The sequence below is a fragment of the Ovis canadensis genome, chromosome 12 (assembly GCF_042477335.2).
Source record: "Ovis canadensis isolate MfBH-ARS-UI-01 breed Bighorn chromosome 12, ARS-UI_OviCan_v2, whole genome shotgun sequence".
NCBI lineage: Eukaryota > Metazoa > Chordata > Mammalia > Artiodactyla > Bovidae > Ovis > Ovis canadensis.
The window spans coordinates 38243037-38264758 of record NC_091256.1 but is presented as its reverse complement, the minus strand read 5'-3'; the positions used below and the strand labels follow the sequence as shown (position 1 = coordinate 38264758).

The 21722-nt window shown below is 46.7% G+C and overlaps 1 protein-coding gene across 3 annotated transcripts in view; it reads right to left on the bottom strand.

Moving 5' to 3' along the window:
• The window catches only part of CNIH3 (cornichon family AMPA receptor auxiliary protein 3), a 150619-nt gene that overhangs the window by 91537 nt on the left and 37360 nt on the right, over positions 1-21722 (bottom strand). The window contains exon 1 of one of the 3 annotated variants that reach the window (XM_069545441.1): positions 7109-7535. The exons of the other annotated variants lie outside the window; for them this stretch is intronic. Coding sequence (XP_069401542.1) covers positions 7109-7198 — 90 coding nt within the window. The 5' untranslated portion in view covers positions 7199-7535. Of the gene's footprint in view, positions 1-7108; positions 7536-21722 lie in introns of those variants that run through there. 3 annotated transcript variants of the gene reach the window in all.

Here is a 21722-nt window from a genome sequence, read left to right as displayed (position 1 = left end):
CAATGGAAGAATAGCAAGTACAGTATCAAGTGGGAATGAAACCAAAATGCCCAGGCCATGCTTCTACTGGCACTCCTTCCAGAGCAGGGGAGAAAGTGGGTGGATAACCTCACAGCAAGGGTGTATCAATACCCCACCTCCCCACCCTCACTACCTGCAGGCACATACAAGGTAAACAGCCCAAGCTCAGGGAAGGGGTACCTTCCTGTGTGGGAGTCAGGAACTTGAGTTTGGGTCCTGGCTTTGCCCTTAACTATGATGTTGGGTAATCTCTTTGCCTGATTGTGCCTCAGTTTCCTTGTATGCCAAACCAGCACATGGGGGCAGATAGCATTTCTGAACACTGGATAGGAACAGTAAGCATGTTGGGTTTTTTTAGGGATGTTGTCAAAACACAAGCCCTGCCCTTGATCTGCTAAGTCAAAATGAGAATAGCATGGCCAGAACCACTTGAAAACTACCTTTCTCTCTGCTCTAACGTGCTGTGTGAGACTTGGAGAATGTCATCACATCATGCACCTGCAGCATCCCTCGGACAAGAAAAGCCCAGCACATTAGCCTCCTCAGGTACTGCAGACATAGTCCTCAACTTTATCACTGTCTTTTAACTCCTACCTGTAGATATCATTCCATGGTGTTAGGAGAATGGAAGAAACCTATAAATCTCTTTGTGAATGTGTGTGTGTGTGTGTGTGTGTGCTAAATTGCTTCAGTCATGTCCAATTCTTTGCAACCCTATGGACTGTAGCCCGCCAGGCTCCTCTGGCCATGGGATTCTCCAGGCAAGAATACTGAAGTGGGCTGCAAAGCCCTTCTCCAGGGGATCTTCCCAACACAGGGATCAAACCCAGGTCTCCTACATTACAGGACCGAACCCGTGTCTCTCATGTCTCCTGCACTGGCAGGCAGATTTTTTACCACTAGCATCACCTAGGATGGGAAGCCCCTCTCTGTGGATACAAACAACCCTAACAAAGTTTTTTATTTATTTTTAATCTTGGTTTCTTTTAAATTTATTTTATTTTTTGGCCACGCCAAGCAGTATGTGGGACCTTAGTGCCCCAACTAGGGATTGAACCCTCATCTCTTATAATGGAAGCACAAAGTCTTAATCACTGGACTACCAGGGAAGTTCCCTTTAACAATAGTTTAGATCTATAAACCCTAATATGAAAACATAGCTTTGATTTTAACAGTGAGCCTCCGCACATCCCAAACAGAAAGAACTCATGCAAAAAACCCCATTGGTTACGAGTGCCTCTGGGATTTATGAAATGCTCTGTGAGAAGAGAAGCTGTTTTGTTCATCATTGCTGTGAGATAATAGAAAGTTAATATATTGGTCTCTGCCCCTGTTTCTGGCATAGAGCTCCTAAAACTCTTATAAATTCCAAAGTGACTGGGAGCAACTTTCATTCTATTGAGGAAATTCTGGGTGGTCTCCTGGATGGGGACTGGCCACCAGAAAGACCAGGTCATGATTAGAAGCTTGGAAATTTCAGCTTCTCATTCTCCAGAAAGGAGTGAGGGGCTGGAAATGAGTAAATGATTAATGATGCCTATGTGAGGACGCTTCCATAAGATCTGAAGAGTACAGGGTTTGGAGAGCTCACAGATTAGTGAAGACATCCACACTGGGAAAGTGATGCACCCCAACTTCACAGGGACAGAAGCACCTCCCAGAGCCTGACTTTTGTATCTCTTTATCTGGCTGTTCATCTATATCCTTTATCATGTTCTTTAATAACCTGGTAAATAAAAGAAGTGCTTCCCTGAGTTCTGTGAGCTGCTGGGGCAAATTAATCAAACCTGAGGGGGACGGGGTCATGGGAACCTCCAATTTGTAGCCAAGTAGGAGGTAATTTTCTACAGTTATTGTGGTCCACACAGTCAAAAGCTTTGGCGTAGTCAATAAAGCAAAAATAGATGTTTTTCTGGAACTCTCTTGCTTTTTCAATGATCCAGTGGATGTTGGCAATTTGATCTCTGGTTCCTCTGCCAGCTTAAACATCTGGAAGTTCACGGTTCACGTATTGCTGAAGCCTGGCTTGGAGAATTTTGAGCATTACTTTACTAGCATGTGAGATGAGTGCAATTGTGCGGTAGTTTGGGCATTCTTTGGCATTGCCTTTCTTTAGGATTGGAATGAAAACTGACCTTTTCCAGTCCTCTGGCCACTGCTGAGTTTTCCAAATTTGCTGGCATACTGAGTGCAACACTTTCACAGCATCATCTTCCAGGATATGAAACAGCTCAACTGGAATTCCATCACCTCCACTAGTTTTGTTCATAGTGATGCTTTCTAAGGCCCACTTGACTTCACATTCCAGGATGTCTGGCTCTAGGTGAGAGATCACACCATTGTGATTATCTTGATCATGAAGATCTTTTTTGTACAGTTCTTCTGTGTATTCTTGCCACCTTTTCTTGATATCTTCTGCTTCTGTTATGTTCAAGAGATGGGAATACCAGACCACCTGACCTGCATCTTGAGAAACCTGTCTGCAGGTCAGGAAGCAACAGTTAGAACTGGACATGGAACAACAGACTGGTTGCAAACAGGAAAAGGAGTACATCAAGGCTGTATATTGTCACCCTGCTTATTTGACTTATACGCAGAGTACATCAGGAGAAACACTGGGCTGGAAGAAGCACAAGCTGGAATCAAGATTGCCAGGAGAAATATCAATAACCTCAGATATGCAGATGACAACACCCTTATGGCAGAAAGTGAAGAGGAACTAAAAAAACCTCTTGATGAAAGTGAAAGAGGAGAGTGAAAAAGTTGGCTTAAAGTTCAACATTCAGAAAATGAAGATCATGGCATCTGGTCTCATCACTTCCTGGGAAATAGATGGGGAAACAGTGGAAACAGTGTCAGACTTTATTTTGGGGGGCTCCAAAATCACTGCAGATGGTGACTGCAGCCATGAAATTAAAAGACGCTTACTCCTTGGAGGAAAAGTTATGACCAACCTAGATAGCATATTCAAAAGCAGAGACATTACTTTGCAAACAAAGGTCTGTCTAGTCAAGGCTACAGCTTTTCCAGTAGTCATGTATGGATTCAAGAGTTGGACTGTGAAGAAAGCTGAGCACCGAAGAATTGATGCTTTTGAACTGTGGTGTTGGAGAAGACCCTTGAGAGTCCCTTGGACTGCAAGGAGATCCAACCAGTCCATTCTAAAGAGATCAGTCCTGGGTGTTCTTTGGAAGCAATGATGCTAAAGCTGAAACTCCAGTATTTTGGCCACCTCATGCAGAGTTGACTCATTGGAAAAGACTCTGATGCTGGGAGGGATTGGGGGCAGGAGGAGAAGGGGACGACAGAGGATGAGATGGCTGGATGGCATCACCAACTCTATGGACAAGAGTCGGAGAGTACTCCGGGAGTTGGTGATGGACAGGGAGGCCTGGAGTGCTGCGATTCATGGGGTCACAAAGAGTCGGACACGACTGAGCAACCGAACTGAACTGAACTGAGGAGGTAATTTACATATAAACTGGGAACCACTGCTTGCAGTTGGCATCTGAAATGGCAACCGTCTTGTGGGTTGTTGTTGTTTTGTTGCTAAGTCGTGTCTGATTCTTTCCAACTCCATGGAGCCTGCCAGACTCCTCTGTCCATGGGAATTCTCAGGCAAGAATACTGGAGAGGGTTGCCGTTTCCTTCTCCAGGGGATCTTCCCAAAGGAGGGATCAAATCCACATCTCCGGCATCTCCTGCATTGGCGGGCAGACTCTTTACCATCTGAGCCACCAGGGAACCTCATCTTGGGGGAGCCTTGAACCTGTGGGATCTGTACTGTACTATTCCAGGCAGTCAGTGTTAGAACTGAGTTAAATTGTAGGACATCCAGTTGACTTCTGCAGAGAATTACTTGGGGGGTGTGTGGCAGGGGGCTTCCACACACTTGGTGACCAGAAATGAAGTTGTAAAGGAAACACAACAGAGGGGAAAATCTCAGTTTTTCCTTATACAGCTGCCTCCCCACCATTTGGATTAGGGCCAACACAATAGATGTTCCTTGGAGAAGGAAATGGCAAGCGACTCCAGTAGTCTTGCCTGGAGAATCCCACGGACAAAGGAGCCTGCTGGGCTACAGTCCACGGAGTCGCAAAGAGTCGGACATGACTGAGCGACTAACACACAGCCCACAGTAGATGTTCAACAAATATCTACTGAAAGGATAAATGAACAAGTTTACCTATCTTTGTATCCTTGGCCCAGTGCTTGCAATAAATGGTAAATGAGCCCATGAACAAATAGGAAGCATTTTAAACTTCTCAAGATACTTGCCTAAATACTTCATTAATTGAGCACAACCACCCACCCAATGCTTCTTGCAGACAAAGTGAGGGACATCCTTCTCCTACCCTCACATACACTTAAGGAAATATTATCTCTGCACCAAAGATGGAGCCCTAGGGCACTCCAGCACTCAAGAGGTCAGTTCCCTGAGGGCAATCACACGTTCATCCAACATGAGGCAGGTCCCAGGTTTCTGAACCTTCATCTAGACCATTCTCCTCCAGACTCCCTTAAGTGATTAACTGAATTTACCCGTATTCAAAATGTGTAAGAATACTCTACCTTATAGGAAGTTACTTCAGGTAGCTTATCAGAACTACATAAAATAGTTTTTAAAAAATGAGAATAAAAGTTAGATCCAGGAAAAAATTCAAATCTGAATGAAAAGTAAAAGTTGAAAGAAGGAAATACACACACACACGCGCACACACACACACACAAACATACATAAACTCTAGGATCCCAAAGGAAGCCAAATTAGGTGGCTTGAAAATTTGGATCTAAGCTTCCCAGAAATTAAGACAGGAAGAGAAATCAGCTACACAGTTCTCGATGTCCAGAAAGAAAAAGGGTTCCTCAGGGGAAACAAACTATCCCCAACACTCACGTCTAAGTTATTTGTCGCACATATTTTAAGTCACAGTAGAGGGCACACACAGCAATAGGTAGACTGGCATTGGAGCCACACTCAGTGATGGCTGAGAACTCAACATGAAGTGTGACTCAGTAAAAACAAGTCATACTGTCCAGATTTTGAATGTTCTGCAAATAGTCTTCCATGAATCTCCCACTGAGGCGTCTGAACAGATGGAGAACACGTAAGAAGAGGCTGGTTTTCCCAGCAGGGACCTCCACTGCAGGTATCCTGTGGTTCTCCTACTACATGGAGCTCCAGTGGACACCAGCAACACTGACAATGACTTGGGAAAACTGAGGAGTCTAGCCAGCTTCCTCTCTCCTGCCTGGATGTCCATTTTCCTTCCACCTGAAGGTGAGCTGTGCTGAAAAGTCTCCATCTACCCCTCTAGATCCCACTCAGCTCTCCTCCACCCTATGCTCAGTCACTAAGAAATGTACCACCTGGCTCTCCTTGCCCTCTGGCTGCTTATTACTTCAGGCCAACAGGAGGCACTGGCAGGGTACTTATTCCCCGGGTCCCTTCTTGCTGGACCTGGGTTAGGCAGGGTTTCTGCCCCTCCACTTGAGGCCACAGGCCCCTCAGGAGGCCCCCTCACCCCCACAATTCTCATGAAGTTCTGGCAACTGCACCCCACTTGCCCCACCAGACTGGAAGTGGTAAGTTTCCCCTTCTGATTGACCCTGGTGCTTCACTATCCATGTTGGTTTCTTAACCCAACTCCTCTTCTGTAAATTTTAAAACATCTTCAATCACCTCCTCTAAATGTGTTATCTGTCTTCTACTGCAATCCTGACCAATACAAGAGACCGGAAGGTTAGGCCAGGTCTAACGTGGTAAAGAATCCACCTGCAATGCAGGAGATGCATTGGATTGGATGCAGATTGGATCTCTCGGTTGGGAAGATCCCCTGGAGAAGGAAATGGCAACCCACTCCAGTATTCTTGCCTGGAAAATTTCATGGACAGAGAAGCCTGGTGGGCTGCAGTCCACAGGGTTGCAAAGAGTCAAACAGACTGAGCAACTAAACGCACACGCATACATCTAAAAATGAAACAAATAAACACTCTAGTACCAAAACATCTACTTAAATTCTTTCCTCAGTACCATTCCTTCAAATAAAGTAATTTGGCACCAAAACAAACAAATAAATATTCTAGATACATTCCAGCCTGTGAATCGATGATTAATCAAGTTCTCAACATTCTGTATGTCATACAGAATGGAATCATTTTGGCCTAGATAAATTTCAAAGCCAGTACTACTAGTTAACTCATTGCTCAGCAGAGGAATTTGTTTGTTTGCTTGTTTGCTTTTTAAATCTCAGTAACACTCCTGTGAAATAGCAGCCTTTGAATAAAACAGCTTTCTAATGAATTCTCCAGGATGAGTTATTTGCAAAGTGTGCCCAAACTAACTAAAGGAAGTGACCTGCTATATGGAGCTATTGAATGTAACCAATTAAATTTTACAGGACATCTGCTGATGCTGGTTTTAGAACTAGGTTTCACACAATGGCTAAAATAAGTGCCTATTGAGGCCACTGTTAGCTTATGACCAAAGTTAAAAAAAGAAAAACTGTATCATCAGCATACAGAAAATCCTATTTAAAAAAAAAAAAAAAAGACAAGCTCCAGAGCAAGGAGACATGCACCTAGATTATCCATAAGCAACTTCAAATCTTTAAGCTTAGCTTAAAAAGGAAGAGGGGCTGGAACACAGCTGCCTTTGTTCAAAACAAATATCTGACCTGGTAGAAGCCAGGTTCACACTGACTTGCAATAGCGTGAAAAGACAACAGTAACTGAGAGTTTGTGTTGAGTTCATACGATTTCATCATCCACAGAGTAAAGCCTTAGACAGTCTTATATTTTCTTTACCAGCTGCCTTCCTGAGAGGAGTGTTAAAAATAATTAATAAAAAGATAGAAATATCTGAAACCCAGTTGCTCCCCCATGTAAAATACTGGTTTAAGAAATGCGAACCCACACCTTAAGGAAGAAAAACATTAAATGTAAATGAAATGTCTAATAAACTCAGTCACTTCTAATGATGAGGTCTTCCCGGTTGGAAACACGATTAGCCAAAAAATGATTTTGAAGGGAAACGTAACCTAATTAATAATTTACTTTAGCTGCAGAAATGTGGCCAGTCACTCACCTGGGTAGGTACGAAATGTTTTCCCTTCCTCATGTTCCTTGCCTTGCCATGAGCAAAGGAAATTTCCAGTGATTCCTGCTTCTGCATCATTTCCACCACCTCTGTCCTCTCCACGCCTGTACAACCAGAGCTGCTAAGACCTGCCCAGATAGGTTTGAGTGGAGAACAGAAGCTCACGTCCTCCTAAGCAATCCTCACCAGAGTCATAGAGCACATCAGCAGCCCCAGTCACATCAGCTGCTGCAACCTGGACTTAGTTTTGCTTCCCTGGGTTTGGTTTCTAAAAGAAGTCCAGAGATGACTGTGTGGTGCAGCTCTGATGTCTTTCCTGTTCTTTCTTTGGGGACATGGTGTGTACAACAAGGATCCTTCCTCAGCCACCCTGCCCAGTATAGGACTTGCTTGCTGTAACAGGATTGTGCTTGCCAAGGCCCCAGCACTGCTTAGCCCTTGTCTCCCCCCTCCTAGGGGCTTTAATTCTGTTTCCTTACCCCACACCCTTTCCTCCTATACCAAGCAACTGGCCAGAGTCCAGCTGACTGCAAAAGGACTGATTACCTGGAATGGACACTTGTGCCAACCTCACTTCCAGCAACCTGCCTACAGCTGCTGAACTCATCAAACCTGTTGACTCTTGTGCAGCAGACCCTTGAGGACTGGAGCCACATTATTCCCGACCCCCTGATGTCGAGTCCAGTCCAGGCATTGACCCCAGTCTTCCTTGTTGATCTGCTTCAACACAGACACCATCTGCATTCTCCTATCTGATCAAGCCTCTAGCACACAGGGAAGGAAGGTCTGGGTGAGGTCACACGCCAGTTTTTTTCCAACCCTACAAAACCTGAAAATTAAAGGTCAGACTTCCATGCAATACTTCTTTGCAGAAATAGCCAACAGAGGCTTCCCTGGTGGTTCAGTGGTAAAAGAATCCACCTGCAATGCAGGAGACATGGGTTCGATCTCTGATTTGGGAGGATCCCACACGCCAGGGAGCAACTAAGCCTGTGCCCTAGAATCCGTGATCCACAACACGAGAAGTCACTTCAGTGAGAAGGCTGCACACCACAACTAGAGAAAAGCCCACGCAGCAACAAAGACCCAGGACAGCCAAGAATAAACAGATAAATTTTTTATAATGAAAGCATTCATTAAAAAAAAAAATGAAGACAAAATAGCCAACAGGTCAATAGCATTAAAGAAGCTTTTCAACCTCACTGATAAGCAAAATAATGCAAATGAAGGTAACAGTGAGATATTATTTGACACCTATCAAACTGAAAAAGAAATGTAACTATGATAAGTAAACTGCTGTTGGCGAAGCAGAGAAAAAGGAACCCCCACCCACCAGGGGTGAAAATGGGAACTGACACAGCCTTTGGAAAGCAATCTGATAATGTCTACTGTTAATGAAAACAAACACCCCCTTCACCCAGCAATCCTCCTTCTGGGGCTCTAGTTTCTTGTAATAAAGGCACCACTAGGTAAGACTAGATGTCCAAGCACTGTCTGAGATGGCAAAAAAACTGAAAACACAGTGAACGCTTCTCAGTAAGAGAATGGCTGCATAAGAAGTAATGAGTCCAATTCATGGCTTCTGACGCCTCCCCGAGCTGGAGCTACACAGATGAACTTGAGCTGTTACTCAGCAGGAAAAGCAGGGTGCAGAAAAACTTCAAACCAAATCCAAGACACTCCCTTAAGGAGTATTTGTGTTTGTATGTGATTACATGACCATGAAGAAATATATGGAAGATGCCCCCCAGGCTGCCAACACCAGTGACCTTGAGTATGGGAGGTGACAGTGGCGGGAAGGGAAGGCAAGTGCCCACGGGTGGACAGAATAGTAGAACGAGAACAGAGGCGAAAAATAGAACTTTCTAAAGTGGAGATGAAAAAAATAGAATATATGATGTAATTTCATATAATTCCTTTTATGTAAAATTATGCTATGTGTGTCCATAAAAAGATACATGAAAGTATAGTCACCAGAACGCTAATACGGGTTATCACTACGCAGTGGCCTTATACCATTCCTGCATTATCTGCATTTTTATTAAGTATGAATTATTCATATAGTCAGAAAAAATACCCTTCAAAGCTATTTTATGGTAATTTTTTTATTCCCCTGCTTTTCTAATTCTACCATCACTCTAAACTCCCTACCTCCAACCAAACAAACCACATCATAGAGAAGCTGCACTGGATTCAATGTTGACCTGTGTGTGTGAGAAGAGAGAGAGAAAGTCTCCTCTCTGACTTGGGCCAGAAGATCCCATCACGTTAGTGTCTACACTGAACACAGGCAGGTGGGTCCATATCTACCTACTCACCTTTGCAGGAAAAGGGAGCCCAGATCTTAAACCAGGCTTAGGGGAGACTTGCCCAAATTCTAGCAACAACAAAGAGCCTTCTCTTCAATCACCATCCCAGGAGTTGGGTTCTAGTACATCTCCTAACCTCTTACTTCCAAGAAGAGAGTTTATGAGGCCTCTGGGACTTCCCTGGTGGTCCAGTGGTTAAGAATCTGCCTGCCAATCCGGGGGACACAGGTTTGATCTCTGGTCCAGGAAGATCCCACGTGCAGTGGGGCAACTTAGTCCCTGCACCACAACTACTGAGCCCAGGCTCTAGAACCCGTGTTCCGCAACAAGAAGAGCCACCGCAACCAGAGAAAGCCCAAGCGCAGCAATGAGGTCCCAGCCCAGCCTAAAATAAGTCAAATAAATAAGTAAAAATTCTAAGGTCTCTGGAACCTCGTGTGAATAGAAAGGTTTTAGGAACAGCATGCCAAGCCTCTAAAAGAATTGTTTTTGTCATGGCTGTGGGAACAGTCCTTCCCTCCACCACCCATATTTTGCCAACATTACCGTCTAGAGTCCCAGAGCCAAAAACAGGGCTACACACAGGGGCAGCAGGGTCAGGGGCCGCCGTCCAGAGCCAGGCAGCTGGGCCAGGTCACGTGGCTCTGGTGCTTATTTGCAAAAATTTACACGTGGATCTCAAGAGGCCTAATTCTAAGTTTTTTAAATCAAATTGCATAGTTTGTGCAACTTCTTGGAAGTGTGTGTTCAATGAACCGCCCTGCTTGGTCTAGATCCAGGGACACAGCAAGCCTGTTGAAAAGCACTACTTAAGCAGGGAGTGCCCCTCTACACTCCAGAAAGTCCTCCAGGGAAGGACTCCAGGGGAGCTCCTTGGCCTCAGAAGCTGGTTGAGGGTGTGGACAGCATGGCCCCAGGCCCCATGTTGGAGGCTTCACCTTTTTCAGGACACTTAGGTTCTATGCAAAGCAGAATTTCAGCTGCCACCTCGACACAAAAGCACTTCTGTAGATCATTCCAAGCATCAGCTGCTGGCCTATGTGAGCATCTTGAGCACAGGAAGCACACCTGTTCAACAAGCCCTTACCCACCGCTCCTATCTCCTGAGCCAAATGCCCATCTGACTCCACTCACCGCTACACCTCGCTCACTAAATTCCTGCCAATTCCCAGACGACTAAGATTCTGTTAAGCACAACATTCACGTGCAGCTACCACTCCACCTGGCTTTCTGAACTCATGGAAATCTCCTGGATGTGGATTTGCAGTGAAGAGAGTATGGAAGCAGTGAAGGGCAAGACAGAGCCAAGGCAATCGAACAGCCCTCCCAGGACTGCTCTGCTGGGTGGCTCAGATTAGAGAACGGATCCAAGGGGATGACAGAGGATGAGATGGTTGGATGGCATCACCGACTCGATGGACATGAGTTTGAGCAAGCTCCAGGAGTTGGTGATGGACAGGGAAGCCTGGTGTGCTGCAGTTCATGGGGTCTCAAAGAGTTGGACACAACTGAGCAACTGAACTGAACTGAACCTGGGGATTTCCTTGCTTGGGCAGTTTCCTCCAAGTCTCTACCCACCCAAATGAAGCAAACAGAAGGGTGGGGGGAATGGAAACAGTGACAGACTTTATTTTCTTGGGCTCTAAAATCACTGTGGATGGTGACTTCAGCCATGAAATTAAAAGACATTTGATCCTTAGAAGGAAAGCTATGACACACTTAGTGTATTAAAAGCAGAGACATCACTCTGCCAACAAAGGTCGGTATAGTCAAAGCTATGTTTTTTCCAGTAGTTGTGTACAGATGTGAGAGTTGGACATAAAGAAGGCTGAGTACCAAAAAAAAAAAAAAGATACTTTCGAACTGTGGTGACGAAGAAGGCTCTGGAGAGTCCCTTGGACTACAAGGAGATCAAAGCAGTCAGTCCTAAAGGAAATCAACCCTGAATACTCATTGGAAGAACTGATGTTGAAGCTGAAGTTCCAATCCTTTGGCCACCTGATGTGAAGAGCTGACTCACTGGAAAAGACTCTGTTGCTGGGAAAGATTGAGGACAGGAGGAGAAGGGGACGACAGAGGATGAGACGGTTGATGGCATCACCTACTCAATGGACATGAGTTTGAGCAAGCTCCGGGAGATGGTGAAGGACAGGGAAGCCTGGCATGCTGCAGTCCATGGGGTCGCAAAGAGTCAGACATAGCTGAGCAACTGAACTACAGCAGAACAACAGATTTGAGAAAACACCATTGAGAACCATAGCTTGGGGCTTAAAGTATTCATCCAATAAACTGAGCACCTATGTAGGTATAAATTGGAAATTAGGTGTATGCTGGTATATTAGTTTCCTATAGCTGCTGTATCAAATGACCACAAGTTTGGTGGCTTAAACAACAAATATGTATCACTTCACAGTCCTGAGGGCTGGAATTCTAAAAAGGGTCACAAAGGGGCTAAAATCAAGTGCTGATAGTCCTGCAGGCTCTAGCAAAGAATCTGCTTCCTTCCCTCTCCCGGTGTCGAGCCGCCTGCAGTCCCCGGCTGTGAGCTTCAGCCAGCCATGGCATCCCTCTGAACTCTGCTTCTGTCATCACTCCTCCTGTTCTGACTCTGGTCCTCCTGCCTCTTCTTAAAAGGAACCTTGTGATTACACTGGGCCCACCTGGACAGTCCCCTCATTTCTGCATCCTTAATTTAATCACATCTGTGGAAGTCCCTTTTGCTATGTGAGGTAACACAGCCACAGGTCACAGGTGCCAGGGAAGGGGCATGGACATCTTTGGGGCATCTTTCTACCACAATCTGCGAGCACAATAAATATGGAAAGCCCTACCACTTACACACTGGCTAAGAAGGTGAGAGATTCTGTCTGCCCGCCAATGCAGGGGACACGGGTGTGATCCCTGGTCCGGGAAGATCCCACATGCCGTGGGGCAACTAAGCCTGTGTGCCACAAGTACTGAAGCCCGCGCACCCTGCAGCCCACGCTCCACGACAAGAGAAGGCACAGCAATAAGCAGCCCGTGCACTGCAACTCGAGGCACCAGTGCAGCCAAAAATTTATTCATTTTAAAAAGAAAAGGAAGACGTGCAGGGATTCCGAAAGGAAGAAACTCAAGGAACAGGGACAGTGGGTTGTTCGCAACTCAGGACAAATCAGTTCTGGGCCTGTTACTTCCCACATTTCATAGTGGTGGTTGGAGCTCACACCCTGTAGAACGGCTGAGGGCTTTCTTGCTCCTCCTGCCCAGGAAGGAACAATTACCAACCTGACTGCAGAACCTGAGTAGGCCCTGCTTCCTGGCAGGCCAGGTCACCGGGCACTGAAAGCTCAACAAGCCCTCACACGATGTTCCTCTCTCCTGAGCCAAACGCCCCGCCGTCTTACTCAGTTCTCCATCACACCCTGTGGGTGTGGACGCACACTGGTGATCAAAGTTGGATTTGAGCTAAGAGGAGGCAGAGATTCCCAGTTCAGTGATAAAACCATGAGGTGTGGGCCCCCACACAGCTGTGCTGGAGCTCTCTGCACCGGGAGCCCTGAGCACAGGCCTGAGTCCTGATAAAGTGAATCCTCGTTCCCCGGTGCGCTTTCCTGTTCCTCATATCCACATCCCAGGGAGAAGTGATGGAAAGTTCAGATACTCCCCCATCACTAGCTCCAACATCGCCTCAATAAGGCAAATTTCTCCTCAAGCAGTGCTCTTAGCTTCTAGAGGACTCTGAAGAATGAGGATTGCCTATAACAATTCCTGGTGCTACACAGATATCCGGTGAATGAACAAAGGAGTGGAAAACATCCTGTCTTCACGCTCTTTCCCTTTGGTGATCTCATCTCTTCCCACAAATTCCACTGCCATGTCTAGACTGACAACTCCTAGCTGGACATCTTCACTCTCTCCCCAGCTCCAGACTCAAAGTTTCCTTCCCAGGGTCCTTCAAAACCTCAAACCCAACACGCCCAGAAAAGAACTCATCAGCACACCTCTCTGAAATCCTCCTACTTTTGAATTCATAGCCCTCAGAGGGGCTCCAAGACTTAAACTACTTCTAACTCTTCTCTATTCCACCTGCCACTGGTCCCTTAAGCCAGCCTGACCCACCCAGACCCTGTCTGTACCTGCTCATTACACTGGTGGCCTGACCATCTTCCAAGATATTTCCTCCTCTCTCCATCACCCCGCTTGGTTCCAAACTGCTTTCTTTGATCACTCTGCCACCAAGCCATAAACTTCTGGCTCTGGGGGGTTTCACCCCATCCCAGCCTGTGTCTTCTCCAGAACTGAGGTTAACACATATTCCCCCAGATTGTTTAAGACTTTGTTTTTTAAGAACAGCTTAAGGTTTTCGGCAAAATTGAGCAGACGGCACAGAGGTTTCCCCGCTGTCCCTACACATGCACAGCTTTTTCCATTAACAACATCCCCCAGCAGAGTGGTACACTCGGCACATTAGAAGCACCCGAAGTCCACAGTTGCATTAAGGGGCATGCCTGGCGTTGTACGTTCTATGGGTTTGGACAAATGTACAATGGCATGGGTCCACATTAGAGTATCAAACAGAGAGTTTCTCTGCTCTAAAAATCCTCTGTGCTCTACCTATTCATCCCTCCCCACCTGCAACCCCTGGCAACCAATGATGATTTTATGTCTCCATGGTTTTGCCTTTTCTGGAACGTCAGCGTTAGAATCATACAGTATGTAGCCTTTTCATATTGGCTTCTTCCACACAGTAATATGCATTAGTCTCCTTCAAGCCTTGACATCTCCCTGGTGGTCCAGTGGTGAAGACTCCATGTTTCCAATGCTGGGGGCACAGATTCATCCCTGGTCAGGGAACTATGATCCCACATGCTGCACAGTCTGGTCAAAAAAAAAAAAGGTTTCCTTCAAGTCTTTCCATGGCTTGATAGTGCATTTCTTATAGCATCTCCTAAGTTTTTGAGCTTCACTTTCTTCTAGGGGTTCTGACCCAGCTCCCCACTTTGGTTCTTGCCATCACTTCAGTCTCAGGTGAGAACTACCTGCCACAGGCTTGGCCACACAGAACCAAGTTTCTGCCAGCAAATGCTTAGCCAGTTTCTGCCTATTCCAAATCCCCAGGCCCAGGCACCGGTGTTTCACCCCAGCGACCTTGCTTTGAACTTCCATCGTAGACCTCAGCTGCCTTATCTTAGACTGCAAGATCCCTGAGGATGGGGCCTTAATCTTACACGTTATGTTTCCAGTAAGTTCAAACACAGTGACAGATAAACAAGTGCTCAATATAACTATGACTAGAATTAAATAAAACTGGTTTCCCTAAAGGGCTGCCCAGCTCACGGCTGAAAATATCCTGCACATTGCCAAGGACAAGAGATTATCTGGTCGGTGAATTAAACGTGGTCCATTCTTTCCTCACATCTCCCCATTGCTTTCTGTTCATTGGTCATTTCAGTCCTTATTAACTCCTTCAGGGAAGGAAGACCAGGGGAAAAAAATAAATATACATGCACTATAACATAAACTCTTCCATTTGGGGGTGGGGGCAGTGGGAGAGGTGGCAAAAACAGAACTTCGGATGTTTGTTCATGGCTCAAAGCGGTGAGGCAGCCACTGCCAACCCCGTGGGTACTGCCCGCACAGGTTGTCTGACATGTCCCCATTGCCCTTAGCTGCACAGAGACCTCAGCTACCACCACACAGGGGCTATTGACACAGGAGCCCCCGCCGTCCCCCTGCACCTCCAGCTCAGATGTGTAGGCATTTGGCTGCTTAAACATCTATTGCTCATTTGAGTTTTCAGAACTGGCCTTTGCCTTGTTCAGTCGTTCAGTCGTGTCCGACTCTTCGTGACCCCATGGACTGCAGCACGCCAAGCTTCCCTGTCCTTCACCATCTCCCAGAGCTTGCTCAAACTCATGTCCGTTGAATCGGTGATGCCATCCAACCACCTAGCTCTCTGTCATCCCCGAACCCTCCTGTCTTCTATCTTTCCCATCTTTCCCAACATCAGCGTCTTTGCCCACAGTCCACATTTCCCAGTAGGCAAACCTTTGAACTGGAGGCTGCTCTGGAAAACCTCAGCCCTCTAGTGGCAGTGGGTAGGCATTACAGCATTTCAGAGAAAAAAAACAGGTTTCAAATTGAAGGCAAGGCTGTTTTGAACAGTCAGTCAGGTGTCTTCAGGATAAAGGATAGTCATCACCTGCAGCAGCCAGGAGAAGCTTAATGAAAAATGGATGAGAACAAAGATTAATGGGGAAGGGTTATGCGGATGCTTTTCTTCTTCCAGAGAACTGCAGAGTTTGCTTCAGCAGACACATGCTGCTGTATGCCAGGCAGCATGATGGAGTCAAGAGGTCCCCTAGACATCATTTGGCCCAACCCCACTCTCTCCGATATGCTGTAATCCATCTCCATAGCTACCACTCTGGATGTGAAATTATCCAGTAGAGATATTTACAGTCTCTTCTACACATTCAGTCACCAAGCCCATGTTGAGCACCTTCGAGGCAGAATCAGCCCCACCTTCATGAAGAAAGTCCAGTCGAAGAGGCCCCCAGAGTCACTCAGCCTCCAACCCAGACCAAAGGTCCCAGCAGCATTCACCAGGGTTGTACCAGTACCCACCTTCCAGCTATGGAAACCCTGGAGCTGCCTCATCTTGGCTGGACTCTCATCTCAGGTGCCCCCAACGTTGGGGGTCACAGAAGGGAGGCTGCCTGGCCTCCTGCCTCACCTGGTCCTGCCTCCTGGACTCACTGTCCTGCCTGGATCACTCCTGTCAAGCTGATGGGCCTGCGGGGCCCAAGGCAGGACCAGTGTGGTTATATTTAACATCTTACTGCATCTTCTCCAGGTTCCTTAAGTGTGAATGAGCCTCCATGTAGATGTGGCTGGAACCAGTGTCCCAAAGATACTGCAAATACGATTCCCTGAGGAGGCAGCAACCAGCGCCCTGGAGTGCTCCTGTTCCTGTTATGTCTCTTCTCCTAGAGACTGCTACCTCCTTCAGGGCAGGCTGTGTTTTCTTCCTCCCTATATTCCTGAGGCCCAGGACCCTTGGTAGGTACTTGATGATTGTGGAAGGACTATATGCATTTAAGGAAAGGAATATAAAAGCTAAAACCAAAATGCACACTCTCCAAACGCCAGCCTTACAGCCACCAAGACCACAGAAGGCCTACAGACCAATCCAAGCTGCCAGGTGGCAGGTGGCTGACACTGGCAAAAATAGGGACCTTTTGGGGGCCCCGCATCTTGACTTTTATGTCCAGCTATATTGACAAGAGCTCTCGAGAGAGAGCGGAGTAGAATCTGCTCACAATGTCCTGACTGCTCCTGCCTACCGCTAACTTCATAGGCTCAGGCTTCTCTCTTTTTTTTTAATTGGATTATAGTTGATTTATAATGTTGTGTTAGTTTCAAGTGTACAACAAAGTGAACCAGCTACACATATGCATACATCTACCCTTTTTTAGATTCTCTTCCCACATAGGTCATTACAGAGTACTGAGTAGGGCTCAGGCTTTCTATCTCGAGATGGATGACCTAACCACCTCTGGATTTTCTTTCATCAGAGATACTCACATGTACGTACAGTTTTAAGACTATGCTGTTGTTGTGTAGTTGCTATGTCACGTCTCAGTCTTATGCTAGAACAGGACATGTAGCCCACCAGGCTCCTCTGTCCGTGAGATTTCCCAGGGAAGAATACTGGAGCAGGTTGCCATTTCCTTCTCCAGGGGATCTTCCTCAGAAATACCAATCATTTTCTTTAAAAAAAAAAAAAATCTCTACCTACAGAACACAGAGAGTTTGGCATAGTTACCCAAAAGGTACAGCAGAGAGGTGGGGTGGTGCATGGAAAAGAGCCATATTCTGGGGTCAGACTGCCTGGAATCCCTACTGGCTTGGCCACATATTACCTGTGTGACCACAGGCAAAGTTTTTGTGCCTCCATTTCCTCATCTAAAAATAGAACTAACAACAGGATCTGCACAAGAGGATGCTGTGAGGATTAAATGAGTCGCTACAGTTAGGATACTACCTGATGGACTAAGTATTTAATCACAATATTAGCCATCATCACAGCTAATATCCTCACAGAGAACAGCAATCCAGGTCAAAGCTCATTCTCTAGCGAATCCTTATATCCAAACTGAGCATGATCAGTCCTCCCACCCAAACCAGAATCCCCAAGGGCAGAAATTAATCTGAACTTCATGAACATTTCCTGGTGACTCACAAGCACACTCAAATTTGAGAATATAAGAATATGAGTAAGTCACCTACATATAAACAAGTTCTGTTCCGAGAGCGTGTTCATAAGTCGTTTGTTCGTAAGTCCAACAAAGTTAGCCTAGGTAGCCAACGAACACAATCAGCTACATAGTACTGTACTGTAATAGGTTTATAATACTTTCCACACAAACAGTACATCAAAAACAAACAAAAAATAAAACATTTTAATCTTACAGTACAGTACAGTACCTTGAAGTACCTTGAAGGCAGGAAGAGAAGGGGACGACAGAGAGTGAGACAGTTGGATGGCATCACTGACTCTATGGACATGAGTTTGAGTAGGCTCTGGGAGTTGGTGATGGACAGGGAAGCCTGGCGTGTTGCAACCCATGGGGTCACAAAGAGTCAGACACGACTGAGCGACTGAACTGAACAGTACCTCGAAAAGTCCAGTCCAGTCCAGTACAGTACAGTACATTATCTGGCATACAGGGGCTGACATTGAGTGAACAGGCAAAAAGAGTTACTGACTGGAGGAGGGAGAGGAGGTGGGAGATGGTAGAGCTGAAGGATCGTCAGCAACAGGAGACCAAGGGCAAGCTGTTAATTTCACCCATGCCTGATGTTGATGGCACAGGTTCTGGTTCCTTCCTGGCACCAAATGCATGTTCACGTCATTGAAAGTTTGCAACTTGAAGGTTCATATGTAAGAGACTTACTCTGCCTATAAGGGAGACCTCAAATGGAATGACTGCAACATGCAGGCGGAATGGAACCTACAGCGTTCATCAGTTTTACAAAGACAACTCAGTGTTCCATTCTCAATTAACCATCGTCAGTGAAGGAGACAGAGCAGGGGAAAGAGAGCAGACTAGAGGGATGGCTCACGGTCCTCATCTCAGGTGATGTGAAGGGGAGTTAGCTGTCACCATGAATCTCACAAATGCAATCCATTTATCTTCCATTAACTACTGGTGGGAAAGAAAAGTGGGGGCGTGGCAGCTTCAAATTTGGAGGTGGGACAGGCCAATATCCCCCTCCTATGAGAGAGATGCTGGAACATAAGAGAAGCGATGGAGGGAAAAGGAGGTGTGTTGTGGGGAGAGCCCCATGGCCTCTGAGAGCCAGCTGCCCTTCATTTGAGAAATGTGCCACTGCAGAGACCGACCCAGAGGCCACAACTGTGGAAACCATGCTCTTAGCAACGTTCCATTCAGATGTCACGATACTGATTAGTCACAGGGCTGGTGGTCCAACCTGGAAGAGGAAGCAAAGGCTGGGAGGTACCGCAAGGCCCTGATTCTCTGCACACTGGCTTGGGGAATGGAGAGGCAAGGAGGAGCTCTCCTGGGGTCTCCAGTGTGCCTGGGAAGAAGACAGCATCACTGAATAAAAGCAGGACTCCAGAGCCCAGCTGGGGACGATGGAGGGGGATTCCCCCTTGGATGGTACCTGGTCATGTTGGGCACAGCCCCGAGAAATGACTGGTGAGCAGGGAGGCATGATCCCCGGGAAGGGAATCTTCTCTGTCTTCCTTTCATAAGTGCTGCAGGCCTACCCTACAGGTGGGGCTAAACCACTTTCCACGCAGCAGGTGCCAGGCAGCCTCTGGGTGGTACCTGGGTCTGCAGAAGAGGCTGAGCCCAGGCTGCCCCCTCAGTGGCTCTGCCACCACCAACTGTGCCCCCAAAGACTCTCACTGCAGCATCTTCATATCCCGATTGCACTGAGGGCAAGTCTCAGAGGCCCTAGGGAACTGCACTTGCCTGATCAAGGAAGCAAATATAGCACATGCGAAGTACAACAATTCGGTGTAATCTCCCCAGAATGTCAACTGTGTCATGGGAAACGTGACACCTCCAACTCCTCTTCACAATCGAGTGTTCCTTCTCCCTTCACCTTTGGATCTGCTGCTTAGGAAATAGCAAGCAGCAGCCTCCAGCCCACCCCTAACAGCCCTGCCCCTTAACGACCACTCAGGGTCCCTGAGCATCCCCGTAGATGGTGGAGGAGGTCCTCCATCGTCACCCAAACCTCTTGTCTCTGGGCCCAGTGCTGCCCCCACTCCACCAATTCATCCTCATTTCCCTGGCTTCTCCGGCCCCTGCCCACTCAGGGCACAGACACTAATGAGCAGAGAAGAGCTGGAAAAGGCAGTGGGGATGCTAAGGGGTAAATAAATTATTCAGAGGATCACAGGAACCAAGAGACACAAAGGTTCTCCAGGAGTCTGAATCACCAGAGCGCACACGTGGCTTCCCCGGACTTGACACCAACATCCTTTGCAAAGATAGGCCTTTTCTAAGCAGCTCTCATCAATCACTTCTGCAGGCACCTGTTGTTACGGGTGCCAAACAGTGAGTGGGTCTCACTCTCTTAAGAGCAGAAAGGGGCTTCAGCTGTCACCGTGCCCACCGCTTCACTTTACCGATGGGAAAACCACAGCCCAGATAGGTGGGCTGAGGCTGGGGAGGTAGGTCATTGTTACAAAGCAGAGATGTTTCAGCCTGCACTCAACACACGTGGAGAGCGAAAAGAAACTGCAGGCCTCTCAGTGGATGAGAATCTGCATGTCAATGCAGGAGACATGGGTTCCATCCCTGATCCTGGAAGATCCCACATGCCGCAGAGCAACTAAGCCCGTGTGCCACAACTACTGAGCCCCATGCTATAGAGGCTAGGAGCCGCAACTACTGAGCTCGTGTGCTGCAAGTACTGAAGCCTGAGCACCTGAGAGCCTGTGCTCCACAACAAGAGATGCCACTGTAACGAGAAGCCTGCACACTGCAACAAAGAGTAGCCCCCGCTCGGTGAAACTAGAGAAAAGTCCAAGCAGCAATGAAGACCCAACCAGCCAAAAATTAATAAATAAATTAAATTATTTTAAAAAGAATAAGAAACTGTAGGCCACAAAGCAGGCAGCCGATGTCACTCCTTTTCCTACTGAAGCCATTTGGGCCTGGGGCTGCTGGGTAGGGGTGGGGACAGGTGAACCCCACCAATGTCTGGCTCACAAAAGTGTCAGATAAGGGAGCTTGTTGTATTTGAAAGTCCACTTCAAGAAGAGAACAGACCAGTGCTGTTAATGTCCCATAAAAGACAGAGGTCAAGGATCAATAGTGATGATCAGGCCCCTTGCTGAGAGGGGAGAACAGTCAGGAGTTCACTCTGTTACAGGGGAAAGAAAATTCACAGATCAAACAACCAAACATATTTCCTCATCAAAACAGTAAAGACTGGGGCTTCCCTGGCAGCTCAGCCATTAAGACTCTGCGCTTCCAATGCATGGAATCCCCAGTGGGAGAACTAAGGTCCCACCTGCCACATGGCACTGCCTAAAAATAAATAAACAAAATAAAACAACAACCCCAAAAAAGTCATAAAAAATAAATAAGGGGCAGAAAATGCAAGTAGATACTTAAACATAAAACAAAACAAAACAGAAAAGACTGCTCTCTGTTGTGAGATAAGATGCACTACCTGGAGGGCCTAGGGAGAACCTGGGTCAAAACAGAAATCAGCAGGTAAGAGGCAAATTCTGGGAAACTTCCTGGAAAAGAGAAAAAAATGGAAATATAGAAAACATTAATAGAACTGCAAATAGAAAGATCACATGCTATGTGTAAACCAGATAGCTAGTGGGAAGCTGGTGTATAGCACAGTGAGCTCAGCTCAGTGCTCTGTGGTGACCTAGAGGAGTGGGATGGGGGTGTGGGGAGGGAGATTCAAGAGGCAGGATACATATGCATACTTAGAGCCGATTCTCACTGCTGCACAGCAGAAACTAACACAATTTATAAAGCAATTATCCTCAAAAAAACATTACATGCTAGAAGTGTACATGTGGGACAAAAGGAATGACAAGGTGATTAACTTTATTTAACATGGTGCTCTGGAAAGGAATCTTTCCAGAATAAGACTCAAAAGAGCCATAGACCATCAGGGAGAGCCTCTCCAGTGCCTGCTGCAGCTTCCTAATGCTGCCTGAACGTCCAAGTCACCTGGGAGCTTTCTGAAAATTCCGAGTCCAGGCCCCTCGCTGCTGAGAATAACATCCCAGGGTCAGGCAT